General features: G+C 40.8%; 1 protein-coding gene across 1 annotated transcript in view; it reads right to left on the reverse strand.

Moving 5' to 3' along the window:
* Positions 1–17,145, reverse strand: part of SCARB2 (scavenger receptor class B member 2) — a 77,997-nt gene that overhangs the window by 14,358 nt on the left and 46,494 nt on the right. Inside the window, exons 3-7 of the mRNA XM_007519818.3 lie at positions 15,967–16,114; positions 12,927–13,115; positions 8,276–8,367; positions 4,576–4,695; positions 962–1,131 (exon numbers count right to left, since the gene is read on the reverse strand). Coding sequence (XP_007519880.1) covers positions 962–1,131; positions 4,576–4,695; positions 8,276–8,367; positions 12,927–13,115; positions 15,967–16,114 — 719 coding nt within the window. The remainder of the gene's footprint in view (positions 1–961; positions 1,132–4,575; positions 4,696–8,275; positions 8,368–12,926; positions 13,116–15,966; positions 16,115–17,145) is intronic.

A 17,145-nucleotide genomic window follows, 5' to 3' on the forward strand; every position in this document is an offset into this window, starting at 1 on the left:
TCTCTCTTTCCTTAGTGAGGTAGGGATCTGGCGAGGCAGGGCTCCAGGACACACTGGTGGGGCCATCTTCCCAGGGAAGTCAGGCTGGCATCATGGTAGCATCTGGAACCTGGTGGCTCAAAAAGAGTTAAGATATAAAGCAGAACAAGTTGTTGACTAATCATGAACCTAAAGTCAAGAATATTGCAGATGAAGATTTGGGGTCTCCATTTTGGAAAAAGCTAGTAGGTCTACTTTAGGTATATTGCAAGGGGCCCGTGACTTTACTGGTTTTTGCCTGAGCCTGACAGCTAACTTGCAAATGGACCCAAGATATGGTCTGTGGAGATGGTGTCATAGTTGGAAAAAGGACTAGAAAGCTGGATCAGGGAAGAGAGTAGCTCCCAAATATGGGGAAAGTATATAAGTATTGTTAACCGTAAACACCATCAATTTAATCTGGGGCCCATAGTAAGGACAAGAGCCTGTGTAACCTCTGCATCCCTGTAGGTCTGAACTCACATTCTGATGTCATGGCTAGGAACATACCAAGCTGCACTAATTTCAGGACCCATCATCCTCGGGTGATAGGTACAGTATGTTATCAACCTCCCTTCGAAGAATGGAACATTACCCACCCCTGTTGATCCACACTGAGGGCAAGGTCATATGGGAGCCCACAAAAGTGTCCATTATGTTGTTCCTGATGGAGATGCCCAGTGACAGTGGTGAGAGTGATCTGTTAGAGGTCTAGGCCTGTCATGCATGTGTGGGAATCCCAAGACTCCCGGACTAGGGCCCCAGATGATGATGGGGTGGCCTGGTAGTAACTAAAGAGTCATCATTAAAGTATGCCAGTCTCTTGCCTTTATTCAGCTTTCATACAGATTCATTTTCTACTGAGCCAATGGCACTGTTCACTGAAGAAAGTGATTCCTGCAATCAAGACACTGTAAACTATGGGTCCTCTTGGAGTTCTTACCATTCTTGCAGACACTGATATTCAAAACTCCTGTGCCTAGGCAGTTTCCTTTAGGTATACAGAAGCCAGCGTTGTCAGAGGTATTAGCTAATATTTCTGCAGGTACCTTAAATCGTAAGGCAGGCAGTCCTTGTACACTTTCAAAACTACTGAATGTTAAGTACAATGACCTGTTCAGAAGAAAGAATAAAACATCATCCCACAGTGTAATCTGCCCAGAGTCAGTACTTAAATAGTTCTCAGGTACAAAGGGCTTACAGAGTAATGGGAAATGATGTAAAAGAAAGCTTAAAAGGGATTCACCCCACTCAGTGTTTAATCAAACATTAGGTGAATTGTAATAAAAGGCATTTAAGAGGTAGTAATTACAGTAATCTCCAGATGAGACAAAGGAAAAGTAAAACACAAAAATATACGTCATGGGGGCTGGACAGTGGCACACCTGACTGAGTATACATGCTGCGGTGTGTATGTGTCTGGGTCCAAGTGATACCTACCTGCAGGGGAAAATTTTCACAAGTGGTGAAGCAGTGCTGCAAGTGCCTTTCATCCTTCCTCTATCTCCCCCTTCCCTCTCAATTTTTCTCTGACTCAATATAATAAAGATCTAATTATATATGTGTGTGTGTGTGTGTGTGTGTGTGTGTGTAGTCACAGTAAAAAACTAAGAAAGATGACATTAGAATGAGGAGTCACTGAAAAAAAAAGAGTCCTTTGAAATAGCAAGAACACATGGCAGCACAGCAAGGCTGAACAAAAGCAAATGGAAGCAAAGAGATAAAAGCAGAGAAAAAGCACAAGAAGTAATGGAGTTGCATAAGGATTGGAAGCATGTACATTAGACACTGATTTGAAATTCATTCCCCAAATAAATATGGCTTCTAAATTTTGCCCCAGTCTTTCATTTCTTTTTCTGTTCTGAAATGAGGGAGAGCTATCAAAGCATCATTATCACCCCTGGCACTCCATTCACCCTTGATGCTCTCATATAGTATTGGAAAGTGAAGCCAGGACTTCACTCATGGAAAACATATACTCCACAGCTGAGCCTCCTCCTTACCCCGGTCATTCTTTTCAGTGGGGTTCAACATTATTCTGCCTTTGATCTTTACAGAGTTACAAACAATGATCCCTGATGACACTGCCCAGCCTCAGGTTAGCACAAACATAGCAAAGCACTTTTTTAAAAAAGATTTTTAAAAAATATTTGTTTTTCCCTTTTGTTACCCTTGTTGTTTAACATTGTTGTGGTTTTGATGTTGTTGTTGGATAGGACAGAGAGAAATGGAGAGAGGAGGGGAAGACAGAGAGGGGGAGAGAAAGATAGACACCTGTAGACCTGCTTCACCGTTGTGAAGCGACTACCCTGCAGGTGGGGAGCTGGGGGCTCAAACTAGGATCCTTATGCTGGTCCTTGCATTTTGCACCATGTGTGCTTAACCTGCTGTGTCACCACCCGACTCCCAGTGAAGCACTTTCGCACACATCGTCTTAACTGATACTTCAGCCCTTTGCAGACCTTTCCTTCAAGGTCTCATTTTTTCTTCTCTGAATCAGAGGTTCAGGTGTAAGATGTATAAGATGTATCATCTTCTACTGAAGGTATTTTTTTAATAGGGTGCCAGGGAATGAACTAAGATCACTGTGTATGCTCCCCCAGCTGGGGGGGGGGGCACAAAACACAAAGACTTGAAGATATCTCACCCACTAAAGTATGTGCCTTACTGTGGGTGAGGTCCTGGGTTTGAGACCTGTCACACAAGGGGAGCTCCATGGATGGTGGATTGATACTGTGATGTTTCTTCTCTCTCTGTCTATATCTTCCTCTCTCCTAAATGAAGAATTGTGGGACTATGTGAAATCTTGGTAGAGTTTAGGGGAGCTCCCCCCATCCTCGGATGGAGGTCTGGAAAGACACCCCTCTTGTTAGCCTCTCTCGTCATAGAGATGAGCCAAGAGGGAAAAGTCTACCAGATTCAGTTCCCCCTTGTTAGTCTCTCAAGGTCACGAAAACCTGCACACCTCTTGCACTTAGTTTCTCCCTGCTGGCAGGCCACATGGCTGCCTGCTTTAAGGTTCATTTACTCAAAGTTCACCTCACCTTCTGATCACAAAGGAGAGCACAACCTATCACACACTCCTAACAGTGTCCTTTGATGTCCTTAATTTACATCAAGCCTTTTTTATCTTCTCTTTATCTCACCTTAACTGGTTGAACCCCTATTCTTCTCTCAAATGCCTTTGGGTAATTAAATGCCTGCATCAGGAGACTAATTATCTTGACCTTTATGTATCTGCATCAATTCTTGTCATACAAGCCCCCTACCGCAGGGGCAAGCTGACCTTTAAGAAACCTGTAATTTCTGACATATTTGAAAAATGTTCTTTGTTTAACTTTATATCTATATACCCAAGTCCACCCCTGAATAAATTGAGTGTTCATATCAAAATACTCCCCGGTGTCTCCTTTCTGATCTCTGGGCCCCTAAGAGCCAGAGAGGGAGAACTGGTCAGCTTACCTTCCTGGCTGGAGTCACTCCACGTGAGCCCCAGCAAAGAATGAAAAAATTTGGACTGGAGAAGTTGCTGATCAGGGATGGTGTCAAACTTGTACAAGGATCTGGGTTCAATACCTACTATCCACAATATGGAAAGCAGTATGATTTGTCTATTGTCCATACAAAGATTACTGTTGACAGGAAGAAGATGAGCTCAAAGTTTATACTTGGCAGAGCATAGTGTAATAATTAAGAACTCACATAGCACTGTCCCTGTGGGATGGACACTAAGTATTTTACTAACAGTAACTCATTGTCTCCTAACAACCCCTAAGATTGTTTGTTTATTTATTTATTTATTGGATAGAAACAGAACTTGAGAGGGGAGAGGAAAATAGGGAGAGAGACAGAGAGACACCTGCAGCTTTGCTTCACCACTCAATGAAGCCTTCCCCCTGCAGGTGGGGACCAGGGGCTTGAACCCGGGTCCTTGCACACTGTAATGTGAGCCTCCACCACTTGGCTCCATTTCTATCCTTATTTTACAAATGAGGAGTGAGACAGATTAGTTTTACTTTCCCAAGGTTACACAACTCTAAGCAGTAGAGATAGTATTCTGCCAATGCAGCCAGGATCTGGAGTCTCTGTGAATGATAACTCCACAGATTCTCAGTATGCCTTCATTAGTTTTCAGTGATGAAGTATGAATATCTATACCTAGCAAGTGTAGCTACATATATTCCTTGAATTCCTGGCTGTCATGCATCCAAAGAACTTGTTTTTAAAATTCTCACCTTCAGGAGTGGGTACTGGCATGTAATGTGTAAGCACCTGGGTTCAAGCCACCAATTCCCCATTTGCAGGGAGGAAGCTTCATGAGTGGTAAAAAAAAAAAATGCTGCAAATGTCTGTCTCTCTCCACCTTCCTATTCTCCACTCCCTCTCCATCTCTATCTTTATCAAGAGGAAAAAAAGAAAACAAACAAGAGCTGTGGAAGCAGTGGGCTTACTGTGTAGGCACTGAGCTCCAGCAATAACCCTGATGGCAGTAAAAAAAAAAATAGAAGGAAAGAAAGAAAAGAAAAGAAAAGAAAAGGAACTAAATGAAGTTCTTACCTGCAAAAGTCAGATGGGAAGACATAAAGGACTTCGTCTTTGGTTACTAGTGGATGAAAAGAATCTCCATCTGTTCCATTAATCATGTTGCACTCCTCTGTTGCCCACCAGTCTAGTGACCTGTAATCCATTAGTATCAGGGAGAGAAAATATGCTTAGAATTGATTTTATTTATTTTTTCAAATGATTAAGACTTTTTTCTTAGTGATGACACTTTATTTTTATTGCTCTGACACCTGCCACTCCCTCCTTTGCTTGACATTAAAATTTTTTTAAATATTAATTTATTCCCTTTTTGTTGCCCTTGATTTTTTATTGTTGTTGTAGTTATTGTTGTTGTTATTGATGTTGTTGTTGTTGGATAGGACAGAGAGAAATGGAGATAGGAGGGGAAGACAGAGAGGGGGAGAGAAGGAGACACCTGCAGACCTGCCTCACCACTTGTGAAGCGACCCACCCTGCAGGTGGGGAGCCAGGACTCGAACCGGGTTCCTTACGCGGGTGCTTGGGCTTTGCGCCACGTTCGCTTAACCCACTGCGCTACCGCCTGACTCCCCCTTCCTTTTTTTTCTTTTTAAGATTTTTTTTTTAAATCTTTATTTACTTATTGGATAGAAACAGCCAGAAATCGAGGTGATAGGGGGTGATAGGGAGGGAGAGAGGCAGACACCTGAATCGCTGTCTCACCACCCATGAAACTTTCCCCCTGCAGGTGGGGACTGGGGGCTTGAACCTGGGCCCTTGCTCACTGTAACATGTTCGCTCAACCAGGTGCACCACCACCTGGCCCCTTTTAAAAAATGTTTTGTTAAGACTTTTAAAGATTTAATAGGGACTTACCTTTGTACAGAATCTTACCCATTTGTATGTAACAAGAGTGATGTTGCTTTGGAATTGGGTTAAGAGGGGAGGGAAGTAAGCCTAAATTCTGACAGAGCCAACAGTGAAAAAAAAATCATTCCTTCTTAAAAAAAATAAAAAGAAGAAAAGAATAAAAAAGCTTTCAAGGGCGGGGGTGCTGGAAATTGTGTGGGGTGGAACCCCTCCTGTCCTATGGTCTTGATATTTTTATTTTATAAGTTTTTCTTCTTTCTTTTCTTTTCTTTTCTTTTTTTTCCTCCAGGGTTATTGCTGGGGCTTGGTGTATGAATCCACTGTTCCTGGAGGCGATTTTTCTCCTTTTTCTTCCCTTGTTTTATTGTTGTTATTATTGTTGTTATTGCTGTTGTTGATGGATAGAACAGAGATAAATCGAGAGAGGAGGGGAAGACAGAGAGAGGGAGAGAAGGAGACACCTGCAGACCTGCTTCACCACTTGTGAAACGACCCCCCCACCCCCGCCCTTGCAGGTAGGGAGCCGGGGGCTCGATCCGGGATCCTTAAGGCCTGTCCTTGGGCTTTGCGCCATATTCACTTAACACACTGGGCTACATAAAAAAAAAAAAATGCTACAAATTGGCTCTAAAATGCCAAATTTTAAAAAGCAGGTTCTAATCTAGTAAAACAGCCTTTTTTCTTTTTTTACAACTGATTGAAGACCTCTGATGTCTTGTTCTTTCTTCCCCCCCCACCCCCGACAGAGAGAGACAGGGAAAGAACCCATACCATAGAATTTCCCTCCAATACAGTGTGGGTCAGGCTCAAACCTGGGTCATGCATGTAGCTTAGCAGCACATTACCCAAATGAGCTAATTTGCTAGAGTTGACCCTTGGCTCCTTATTATTCAAGAAAGAACATTAATACTATCTCTCCTTGGATCAGTTGATTCTGTGTTCCAAACTAATGAAGGATTTCTTTTGGGTCATAATTAACTTAAAACTGAATTGACTTCATACTTATTAAAAGTACAGTTGACATAAATTTTAATAGTGATTTAATATTGATTTATAAAATTATAAGATAGTAGGGGTATAATTCAATAGTGTTTCCACCAGCAGCTCTGTGTCCTCATCTGTTTCATTGGAGGCTAGTAGTTTCCCCATGGTCACAGATATGAGTTGATTTTATATCCGTATCTATTTCTGTAACTATTATGTTGCCCATTATTTTTTCTATGTTCCTGCCTTCACTTTCTAAGTCATACCTACACCTTGTGAGTTCATTCCTTTTTTCCTCTTCTCTCTTTTTAAAGAATCTTATTTATTTATTTGGCCAGAGCACTGCTCAGCTCTGGCTTATGGTGATGCTGGGGGTTGAATCTGGGACCTCTGCAGAACCACTGTGCTGTCTCTCCAGCTCCTTCTCTCTCTCTGGTAAGAGAAACAATGCCTGATTTCTTCTGGTGCTTTCCAGATTTGTTTCCCTTTCTTTGATGGCACAAAACCAAAATTCCTGGTGACATATGCTTCAGGTCCTGGTGGAATTGACGTTCAGAGCCCTTTGGTCTTCTTCCCCAAGATAGAGAACTTTTAAAAATTATTTTTTAAATAATAGTACAGAGTGCAAAAAAAAAAAAAAAAAAAAAGAACAACAAGTCATTCTCCTAACTTCTAGTAAAAGTTGTGCTCTAAGTTTGTGAACTGAGGGTTTATTCCAGGTAAAAACACAGAGCATCAGTTGGTAAACACATGAAGAGAATATATAGAAGGTCCACACCATGCTTGAGGCAGGCAGTTAGCTTAGGCAAGAAAAGCAGGAGATAAATTGCATCCAAGGACTTGCAATACTAATTTGAAGGGACATATGCACCCCTATGTTCATAGCTTTATTATTCATAATAACCAAAGAGTATAAGCAACTTAACTGTCCACTGACAGATGAATTGCTAAAGAAATTTTGGGTAGGGCCAGGTGGTGGCACACCTGGTTGAGTGCACATGTTACAATGTGCAAGGACCCAGGTTCAAACTCCTGGTCCCCACCTGCAGGGGGAAAGCTTCACAAGTGGTGAAGCAGTGTTTCATGTGTCTGTCTCTTTCCCTCTCTGTCTCCCCTTTCCCTCTCAATTTCTGACTGTCCCTATCCAATAAATAAAGATAATAAAAAAAAAATTAAAGAAATTATGGGATATATACTTCATAGAATACTACTCAGCAATCAAAAAAGATGATAGTGTCTACTTTCAGGCAAAATGGATGGAATTGGAGGTGACTATGCTATGTGAAATAAGAGATGAAGGAAACTACTGGATACTTTTATTGATGCTTGGAATCTAGACAACTGAAACATACGAACTTGCAAAAAAAAAAAAAAAAACCAAACAACACCCCCCTCCAAAAAGAAAAAAACTGTTTCTAAGACTTTGTAGGAACTTGTGGTTATCTTTTGGAGGGTCAGAAGTTTGGTGGTGGGCACAATCTGGAAGTAGACCCTGTAATCTTGCAGTCTTGTAACATACTATTAATCACAATTAAAAAATGGTTTGGAAAAAAGAAAAGAAAGCACTGGTTTCCTCCCCTTAAATATACATAATGATTTCCAAAGCACTTGTGTGGCAGTTATACTTCATTTAATGATTACAGAGTGAAATGTATCACCAACTTGTGATTCCTGTCCAGCCAGGATAAAGCTATAAGTCACTAATATTGAACTTGTAAAGCATATTACTCTCATTAAGATTTATAAAGTGATTATAAGAATAATTTATAATTAAATAAATTTTCACCCTCAAAATGAGTACTAAACATTTTAATAATATATAAAAAGATTTCATTTCAAATGAAAATTGAAAAAGATGATAATGATAAATTATTAGACTTACGTTTTTCCATTCCATTGTATAATCCTTGTAAAGTCAAGATAATTGTCTTCACCAGTTAGAAAAACATAGTCTCCATCATTTGTCCCATTTCTCTGAAAATAAGTAAGTATGATAATTTAAAGTAACTGATGATTAATTTATATGCCAAGTTGGCTAGGCTATGGTGCCCAGTTGTTCAGTCAAACAATAATCTGGTTGTTCCTGTCATCAGTCAGCTCACTCCCAACATATATATCCAATCTATTGGAGGCTTTAAAAGCCAAATCTAGGGATTCCTGGAAAAATGGTCTTATGAAGAATGCTACAGAGTCTTTACACGAGTTTCCTGCCTGCTGACACCTTACAGCTCCCATAGCTGCACAAGTCAGTTCTTTAACATCAAATCTTGGTAGAAAGACGCAGATCTCCCAATGACTCTACTTCTCTGGACAACTGTAATACAACAACTAACGAGTTTATTCTTCACCAAACTGTCCTAGCCGGGCCTAATTAATAATCTTACAATGATTACGAATAAACATTTAAAAAATGTAAAGAGACAACTCGAGGAGAGAGTGACCATATCATTATTATAATACCATGTAATACCATATTATTATTTTATGACTTTAATAAAAATATGCATACAGTTAGATGATGGGCAAGGAATTTGAAGAGACAATTCTCCAGAGAAAAACATAGAGATGCTCAGTAAGTATATGGAAATCATCTATTTAACCATTATCATATAATTGGGTATTTAGTTTTATGAGCCCCCCCCCCCCCCCAGCATTGCTTAGCTGTGGGTGATGGTGGTGCAGGGGATTGAATCTGGGACTTTGGAGCCTCAGACAGTCTCTTTGCAACTATTATTGCTATCTACCCCCACCTGGGTATTTAGTTTTGGGTTTCTCTTTCTTTCTTTCGTTTCTTTTCTTTCTTTCTTTTTTTCTTTGTGTGTGTGTGGTTATAATATGTCAAAATTCTTAAGCTGAAAACGGTTCCTGTATGTTTTTAAAAAATTTTTTTTATTTACAAAAAGGAAACACTGACTAAACCATAGGATAAGAGGGGTACAAATTCACACAATTGCCACCACCAGAACTCTGTATCCCATACCCTCCCCTGATAGCTTTCCTATTCTTTAACCCTCTGGGAGTATGGACCCAAGATCATTGTGGGATACAGAAGGTTGAAGGTCTGGTTTCTGTAATTGAACATGGGCATTGACAGGTTGATCCATACTCCCAGTCTATCTCTCTCTTTCCCTAGTGGGGAATGGCTCTGGGGAAGCAGAGCTCCAGGACACATTGGTGGGGTTGTCTGTCCAGGGAAGTCTGGTCAGCATCATGCTAGCATCTGGAACCCTATCCAGAGAATCCCTGGTTACAAGCTGCTGCTTGTTGGAGCTCAGGTCAGCCACTGCTTCCGAGTTGCCATCTTGGCTCCGCCCAATATGTTTGTTTTCTAAATAGAGCATTAAAAATGAAATTGCTAGGGCCTAGGTGGCAGAGCACCTGGTTGAGCACACATATTACAATGTGCAAGGAACCGGGATCAAGCCCTTAGCATCCACCTGTAGAGGGAAAGCTTTGCGAGTGGTGAAGCACTGCTGCAGGTGTCTCTCTGTCTCTCTCTCTCTCCCCCCTCTCTGTCTCTCTCTCAATCTGGCTGTCTCTATCAAACAAATTTAAAAAAACATAATACAAAAATTAAATTGCTAGATAAAAGTATATAAATCTCTTTAAGTCTCTTGATACATGCTATCAAGTAGTCCAAGGTCATCCAGCTGAAAAGAAATGGAAATAGCTATAGTCAACAATATTTATACGCCTTTTCCATATTTGGGAGCTACTCTCTTCCCTGATCCAGCTTTCTGGTCCTTCTGCCAGCCATGACATCTCCCCAGACAATAACTTGGATCCACATGCATATCAGATTTCAGGCTCAGGGAAAAAAAAAAAAAAACTAGTACAGCCACAGGCCTTTGGAATATAACTAAAATATACCTACTAGCTATCTACAAAATGGAAGACACCCCCCCACAACTCTTCATCTGCACTCCTCCAGTCTTTAGGTTCATGACTAGTCAACAATTTCTTTGGCTTTATATGCTAACTCTCTTTTCAGCCACCAGGTTCTAGATGCTAGCATGATGCCAACCAGACTTCCCTGGACAGACAACCCCACCAATGAGTCCTAGAGCTCCAATTCCCCAGAACCCTGCTCACTAGGGAAAGAGAGAGGCAGGCTGGGAGTATGGATTGACTTGTCAATACCCATGTTCAGCAGGAAAGCAATTACAGAAGCCAGACCTTCCACCTTCTGCATGCCACAATGACCTTGGGTCCATACTCCCAGAGGGTTAAAAAATAGGAAAGCTATCAAGGGAGGGGATTGGATATGGAGTTCTGGTGGTGGGAACTATACCCCTCTTATCCTATGGTTTTGTCAGTGTTTCCTTTTCATAAATAAATTTTTTTAAAAAAAAGAAAAGAAATGGAAATAGCAGAAAGCTCATTTGCCTCTAAAGCAGAAACATGTCTCAGTCATTCGAATTAATTCAGGGTTTGTTTTTTTTTTAATTTATTGCATTACATGTAATAGAGAGTTTCACAGAAGGCAGAGAAAGTATAGGGGGTCGGGAAAGGAGGAGAACAGAGTGAGAGAGTACCACTCTGGTATATGTAGTACAGGAGCTGAGCCAGAACCCTCAGACATGAAAGTCTGATGCTCTACCATTTGAGCTATACCCCCTATCTGCCAGGGCCATTTTGTGAGTCACTCAGAGACACGGAAAGAATAATGATTCCTTAAGTGCACGTTGCAATTTAAAGTTTGTACCTTTATGCTCTTCTTAGCCTTTCAAACCAACTTTTGAAATGTAGGTACTCTGTCCTCAAGTTACAAATGGTAGAACTAAAGTATGGGTAAGTTCCAACATTATTTATGAGAGAAAGCCAGTGTTAGTCCAGATCCTCTGATTCTGATTTTTATTCTTTTCTTTTTTAAATATAGAAACAGAGAGGCAGAGAGAGTGAAAGAGATTACAGCACAAAGGCTTCTTTCTTTCAATGTGGTGGGAGTTGGGCTTGAATCTGTTCACCCAGCCTGAAAGATTTAGGGCTGGTGCAACCCTACTCTTAGGATCCAGCCTTTCATATAGATAATGCTAAAAGTCAGTTACCTATTTCATATGAACAATTTTTAGGTTTTCTGGACCCTTGGAAGGCAGGAATAGTTTATGCCCATTTGCATTAGAGGAACCGAAATATTAAGGGAATACATGAAGAGGGGGAGATTAACAAGTACTTTAAAACTAGAGACTGATTACAATCTTTTAAAAAATTTATTATTTTAATTTATTGATTGGAGAGTGGCAGCCAGAAATCTAGGGGAAAGGGGAGATAGAGAGGGAAAGAGACAGAGAGATACCTGTAGCACTGCTTCACCACTTGCAAAGCTTTCCTTCTGCAGGTAGGGACTGGAGGCTTGAACCCAGGTCCTTGCGTACTGTAACATGCGTACTCAACCAGGTGCACCACCACCTGGCCCCTGATTACAATATAAACATGAGAAACTCACCCCAATCACTTTCTTCTTGTGTTTGTCATTTACTACTACTCTCTCAATTACCCATCTTATTCAAGAGTCTTTTTGTTTTCCTGCTGGGGAAGCAGAGGCCATAGAAATATTTTTAGTGCTTTTAATTTTAATTTGAAGTTGAAGCAGTAATCATATATGACTTGTAGAATAATTACTGGAATGCTGATATTTTGCATTTTAGGCCAAAGGAAATAAGTGCACAGAATTTTTCTCAGAGGTATAAGAAGTCATTAATGAGGGTCATACCAAGGTTTAAATGACCCAGCCTCTTTTGCAAATGCCATCTATGAAAATCTGGCCAGCAGTGGTCCGGGAGGTGGCACAGTGATAACACTTTGGACTCTCAAGTATGAGGTCCGGAATTCGATCCCCGGCAGCACATGTGCCAGAGTGATGTCTGGTTCTTTCTCTCTCCTCATATCTTTCTCATAAATAAATAAAATCTTTAAAAAAAAAAAAAGAGGGAGTCGGGCTGTAGCGCAGCGGGTTAAGCGCAGGTGGCGCAAAGCACCAGGACCGGCACAAGGATCCCGGTTCGAACCCTGGCTCCCCACCTGCAGGGGAGCCGCTTCACAAGCGGTGAAGCAGGTCTGCAGGTGTCTATCTTTCTCTCCCCCTCTCTATCTTCCCCTTCTTTCTCCATTTCTCTCTGTCCTATCTAATAACAATGACATTAATAACTACAACAACAATAAAAAAAAAAAAAGAAAAGAAAATCTAACCAGCAGCTACCATACCTGGCTTAGTTTCTTATTTGCTTCTGACTGGCTGAATCATGTGTTCAATTCCCCAAATTATCAAAACAATACTTGGCATTACTCATGTGCATCTGCTTAATGACACAGTCATGCTTTATAATGTGTTTTCTTAGATCATTCATAGTCATTACTGGTAGTGTGTTGAAATTATGAAAGAAGGTATTTTCTCCTCTCTACTAAAACACTTAATATTTTTCACCCACTTTACAAGTCACCTAGAGTCCCAGACTATTTTGGCCTTAGCCTAGGAGGAAAGTAAGGTACAGATGAAATCTGGGTTGAGGTGCCAGAGGACACAATCAACTTACCCCATAGAACAGGCCAAAATAGGGAGCTATATCAGGCTTGAAGATATTGATGAAGGTCAAGATCTCATCCTTGTAGCCCCAGAGCAACTCATGGACAGTATGTGTCACAAACAGCTTCTGCTGATAGGCCTTCAATAGCGCCTCAATGATCTCCCAGAGGATGTGGACTTGGGACCATTCCATAGCAGTCTGAGGGGCAAAGACACGATCAGATGAGCAGCGTCCCCCACCAGCCTCTCTCTCATGGTCTCTTCAGCAAAGAGGGTGGAAACATAAATGTAGTAAATGTTGAAATCAAATAGCTGAAAAAACAGCATGTGGGCTCCTTTCTGGCTGCATCTACAAATTATGCCCTTTCACAGTACATTTGGCTAAGTGTGGGTTTGGTGTCCTCAGAATTTTTGAGTTGTATGAAGACTGGGGAAGACAGGAAAACTCTTCTAAAGCTGTTGGCACTCCTGATCCAGGGCCAGAGATGGGCACTCCTGACAAGGGTCAAATCTGGGATCAAATCATTTCTCTGTCCCGGATCTTCCATGGGGTGGTCCAGCAGCATTGGCATAGGCTGCTATAGGTGAACAGTTGCATTTCCTGCATTTCAATTTGATAGGATTGTATTAGAAACAAGCTCCAGGGGCTGGCAGTGTTGCACCTGGTTGAGCACATACATTATGTTGAGCAAGGACTGGAGTTCAAGTCCTCTGATCTCCACCTGTAGGGGGAATCTTCACTAGTGGTGAAGCAGTGCTGCAGATGTCTCTTTCTCCTTCTCTCCTCTTCCCTGCTCAATTTCTCTCTGTCTTGTCAAATAAATAAATAAATAAATAAAATGAAATAAAACATTTCTTTTAAAAAAGAAGAAACTCCAAAAAAAAAAGTCTGGTCTATAGTTAGCAGCCCACTTTGCTTAAAGGGGAGTCAATATATATTTCAAGATTAAAACTGTAAGATAAATATCTAAACAAAGAAGCAAGGGTGGGGGAGATGGCATAATGGTTATGCAAACAGACTCTCATGACTGAGGCTCCTAAATCTTTTTTTTTTTTTACATGTTAATTCTTTTTTTTTTTTTCTTTTTTATTTAAGAAAGGATTAATTAACAAAACCATAGGGTAGGAGGGGTACAACCCCACACAATTCCCACCACCCAATCTCCATATCCCACCCCCTCCCCCGATAGCTTTCCCATTCTCTATCCCTCTGGGAGCATGGACCCAGGGTTGAGGCTCCTAAATCTTAGGTTCAATCCCCCACACCACCATAAGACAGAGCTGAGCAGGGCTCTCGTGTTTCTCTCTCCCTCTTTCTCTGCATTTCTCTCAAAAATAAAATAAATAAAATATTTTTAAAAAAAAATAAAGAAAAGAAAACAACAAAAGAACTCCATGTTTTGTGGTCTGGGAGGTGGTGCAGTGGTAAAGCTTTGGACTCTCAAGCATGAGGTCCTGAGTTCGATCCCCAGCAGCACATCTGCCAGAGTGATATCTGGTTTTTTTCTCTCTCCTCCTATCTTTCTCATAAATAAATAAGTCTTAAAAAAAAAGCAGCATGCAAAGTTTATTACTTGAGGTTCTCAACTAAAACAACGAATTAAAAAAAATATTTATTTATTTTTATTTTACCAGAATACTGCTCAGCTCTGCCTTATGGTGGGGCAAGGAATTGAATCAGAGACTTCAGAGCCTCAGGCATTTTTTTAATGAAAAAACTTTTAAAAGATTTTATTTATTAATTTGGACTGGAGCAGGTGTATTGGACCAAAGTAATGGACTGTGGGGTGGGTGGGGCGCAAAGTTCAGGTCCTGGGGCAGGATGGCAGAGTGGGGGTTGTATTGTCGTATGGAAAACTAAGAAATGTTATGCATGTGCAAACTATTATATTTACTGTTGACTGTAAAACATTAATCCCCCAATAAATAAATAAAAATATTTTATTTATTAATGAGAAAGAACTAGACATCACTCTGGTACATGTGCTGCCAGGGACTGAACTCAGCATCTCATGCTTGAGAGTCCAGGGCTTTAATCCACTGAGCCATAGTATTAAAGTCTTTTGCACAACCATTATGCTATTTCTCTCACCCAGGGCAAATATTTTTAAAAGTATTAGCTATCCCACAAATTCTAGTGGGGTGTTCATTTGCTGAAAGAAAATAAACAGAGTGAAAAACATTGTCCAAAAAAAAAAAAAATCCTAGACTTTTTCACTTTTTACTACTATCAAGACCTCTTTTGAAAGAACTCAGGAAAATGAACATCTAAAATGACCTTGAAGGAAGGAAAGAAAAAACGTATTCCTCTTTTTATACATTTATATTTCCTTTTTAAATGATTTTTAATTTTTAAAAAAAATTATCCTTATTTGTTGGATAGTGACAGCCAGAAAATCGAGAGGGAAGGGGGTGATAGAAAGGGAGAGAGGGGGGTCGGGCTTAAACGCACATGGCACAAAGTGCAAGGACTAGTGTAAAGATCCTGGTTTCAGCCCCTGGCTCCCCACCTGCAGGAGGGTTGCTTCACAAGTGGTGAAGCAGATCTGCAGGTGTCTATCTTTCTCTCTCCGTCTCTGTCTTCCCCTCCTGTTTTGATTTCTCTCTGTCCTGTCCAACAACAATGACATCAATAACAACAATAACCACAACAACGATATAACAACCATGGCAACAAAAGGGAAAAAAATAGCTTCCAGGAGCAGTGGATTCCTTGGTGCAGGCACTGAGCCCCAGGAATAAACCTAGAGGCAAAAAAAGAAAAAAGAAAAGAAAGAAAGAAAGAAAGAAAGGGAGAGAGATAGAGCAGAGAAGGCACCTACAGCACTACTTCACCACTTCTGAAGGTTTACCCCTGCAGGTGGAGACTGGGGGCTCGAACCAGGGTCCTTGTGCACTGTAACGTGTGCTCAGCTAGGTGCGTGAGTCACCACTTGGCCCCTCATTTATAGTACTTATGTAACTTTAAAATATAAAATCGTAATAACCTTAACTTAGCTTTTCCCTTTCTTCTAAAATCTACAGTAAGAATACTTCAAATGCCTACTTACCACAGCAGGAATATTTAGTGTTCTAATTAAGTCAACATTAGGGTCTCCAACTGATAGATTTCGTTCCAAAACATAGGCCTTATTGCTAACAGCAGTTATTGTTGTTCCATTGCCTCCAAACTGAATATCTCCTTTGTTTCTGAGTTCCCTAAAAGGAAAGCATTTGTTTGAAAATAGGCATGGCTTTAATGATAGCAGTGTTTTCCCTTTCTTTCAGCACTAGAATTTTTTCTTCCTTTCTTTAAAAATTCCCAGCTGATAATTTAGTTGGAATTTCAATTTCTTTGCCAGTGTCTTTTAATCTCTAACTTGGGTCCCACTGAAAATTATTTTAATAAAATGCAAGCCCAAAGTCTGGACAGTTAGAAGCATTTGTCTTGTTTTTGAGACACAGGCAAGGTTCATGCTAGAACATGAACACAGTTGCCCCCAGTGCCAGGCCTGAGAGGAGGGTTAAGTGGTGCTTGTCTTGGGAACAATATATTAGAGGTGTCAAGACAAACAGTAATAAAGACACAGCATATCTTAAGACAGCAATTTTTTAACCTCTAACAGCAATTTTTAAAAATCAAAATTAATGCAAAAAATCATGATGCACAAAATATCAACACTGTAAGTAAAAACAGTATCTGACCTTTGCTGTTTTGTGGTGCTGGGGAATGAATTCAAGGTCCTGCACATACTGATACTACTGAGCAGCCTCCTGGGCCCAATTTCTCTCTTTCTTAAAATTTATTTAGAGAGAGAGAGCAGAGAAAGGGAGAGACACCACAAGAGCACTTGATCACCCATAGAATTCCCCTGGTGCCTTCCATAGAGTTCCCAAGCTCAAACTCAGGGCCTCTTATATGATACGATGCTTTGATATTCTGTTTATCAAACATCTCGTGTCAGTTCTGATCCTACTAGTCCATAGATGTTCACTCATTTCCAGTGTTTGTTCCTTCTCTCCCTGTTTTGTTTTCCTTCTTCCCATTCTGCATCTGTGTTGCCTGTCAAGGTATGCATGTGTCTCTTGAGCCCCTGAACTGAGGTGTGTCACATGGATAAAGTACATACCAGATTGGGGACTGGGTGGCGCAAAGCACAAGGACCGGAGTCAGGATGCTGCTTTGAGCCCCTGGCTCCCCACCTGCAGGGGGGTCAGCTCACAAGTGTCTATCTTTCTCTCCCCCTCTC

This window comes from Erinaceus europaeus, chromosome 3 (genome assembly GCF_950295315.1).
Source record: "Erinaceus europaeus chromosome 3, mEriEur2.1, whole genome shotgun sequence".
In the NCBI taxonomy this organism is placed as follows: domain Eukaryota; kingdom Metazoa; phylum Chordata; class Mammalia; order Eulipotyphla; family Erinaceidae; genus Erinaceus; species Erinaceus europaeus.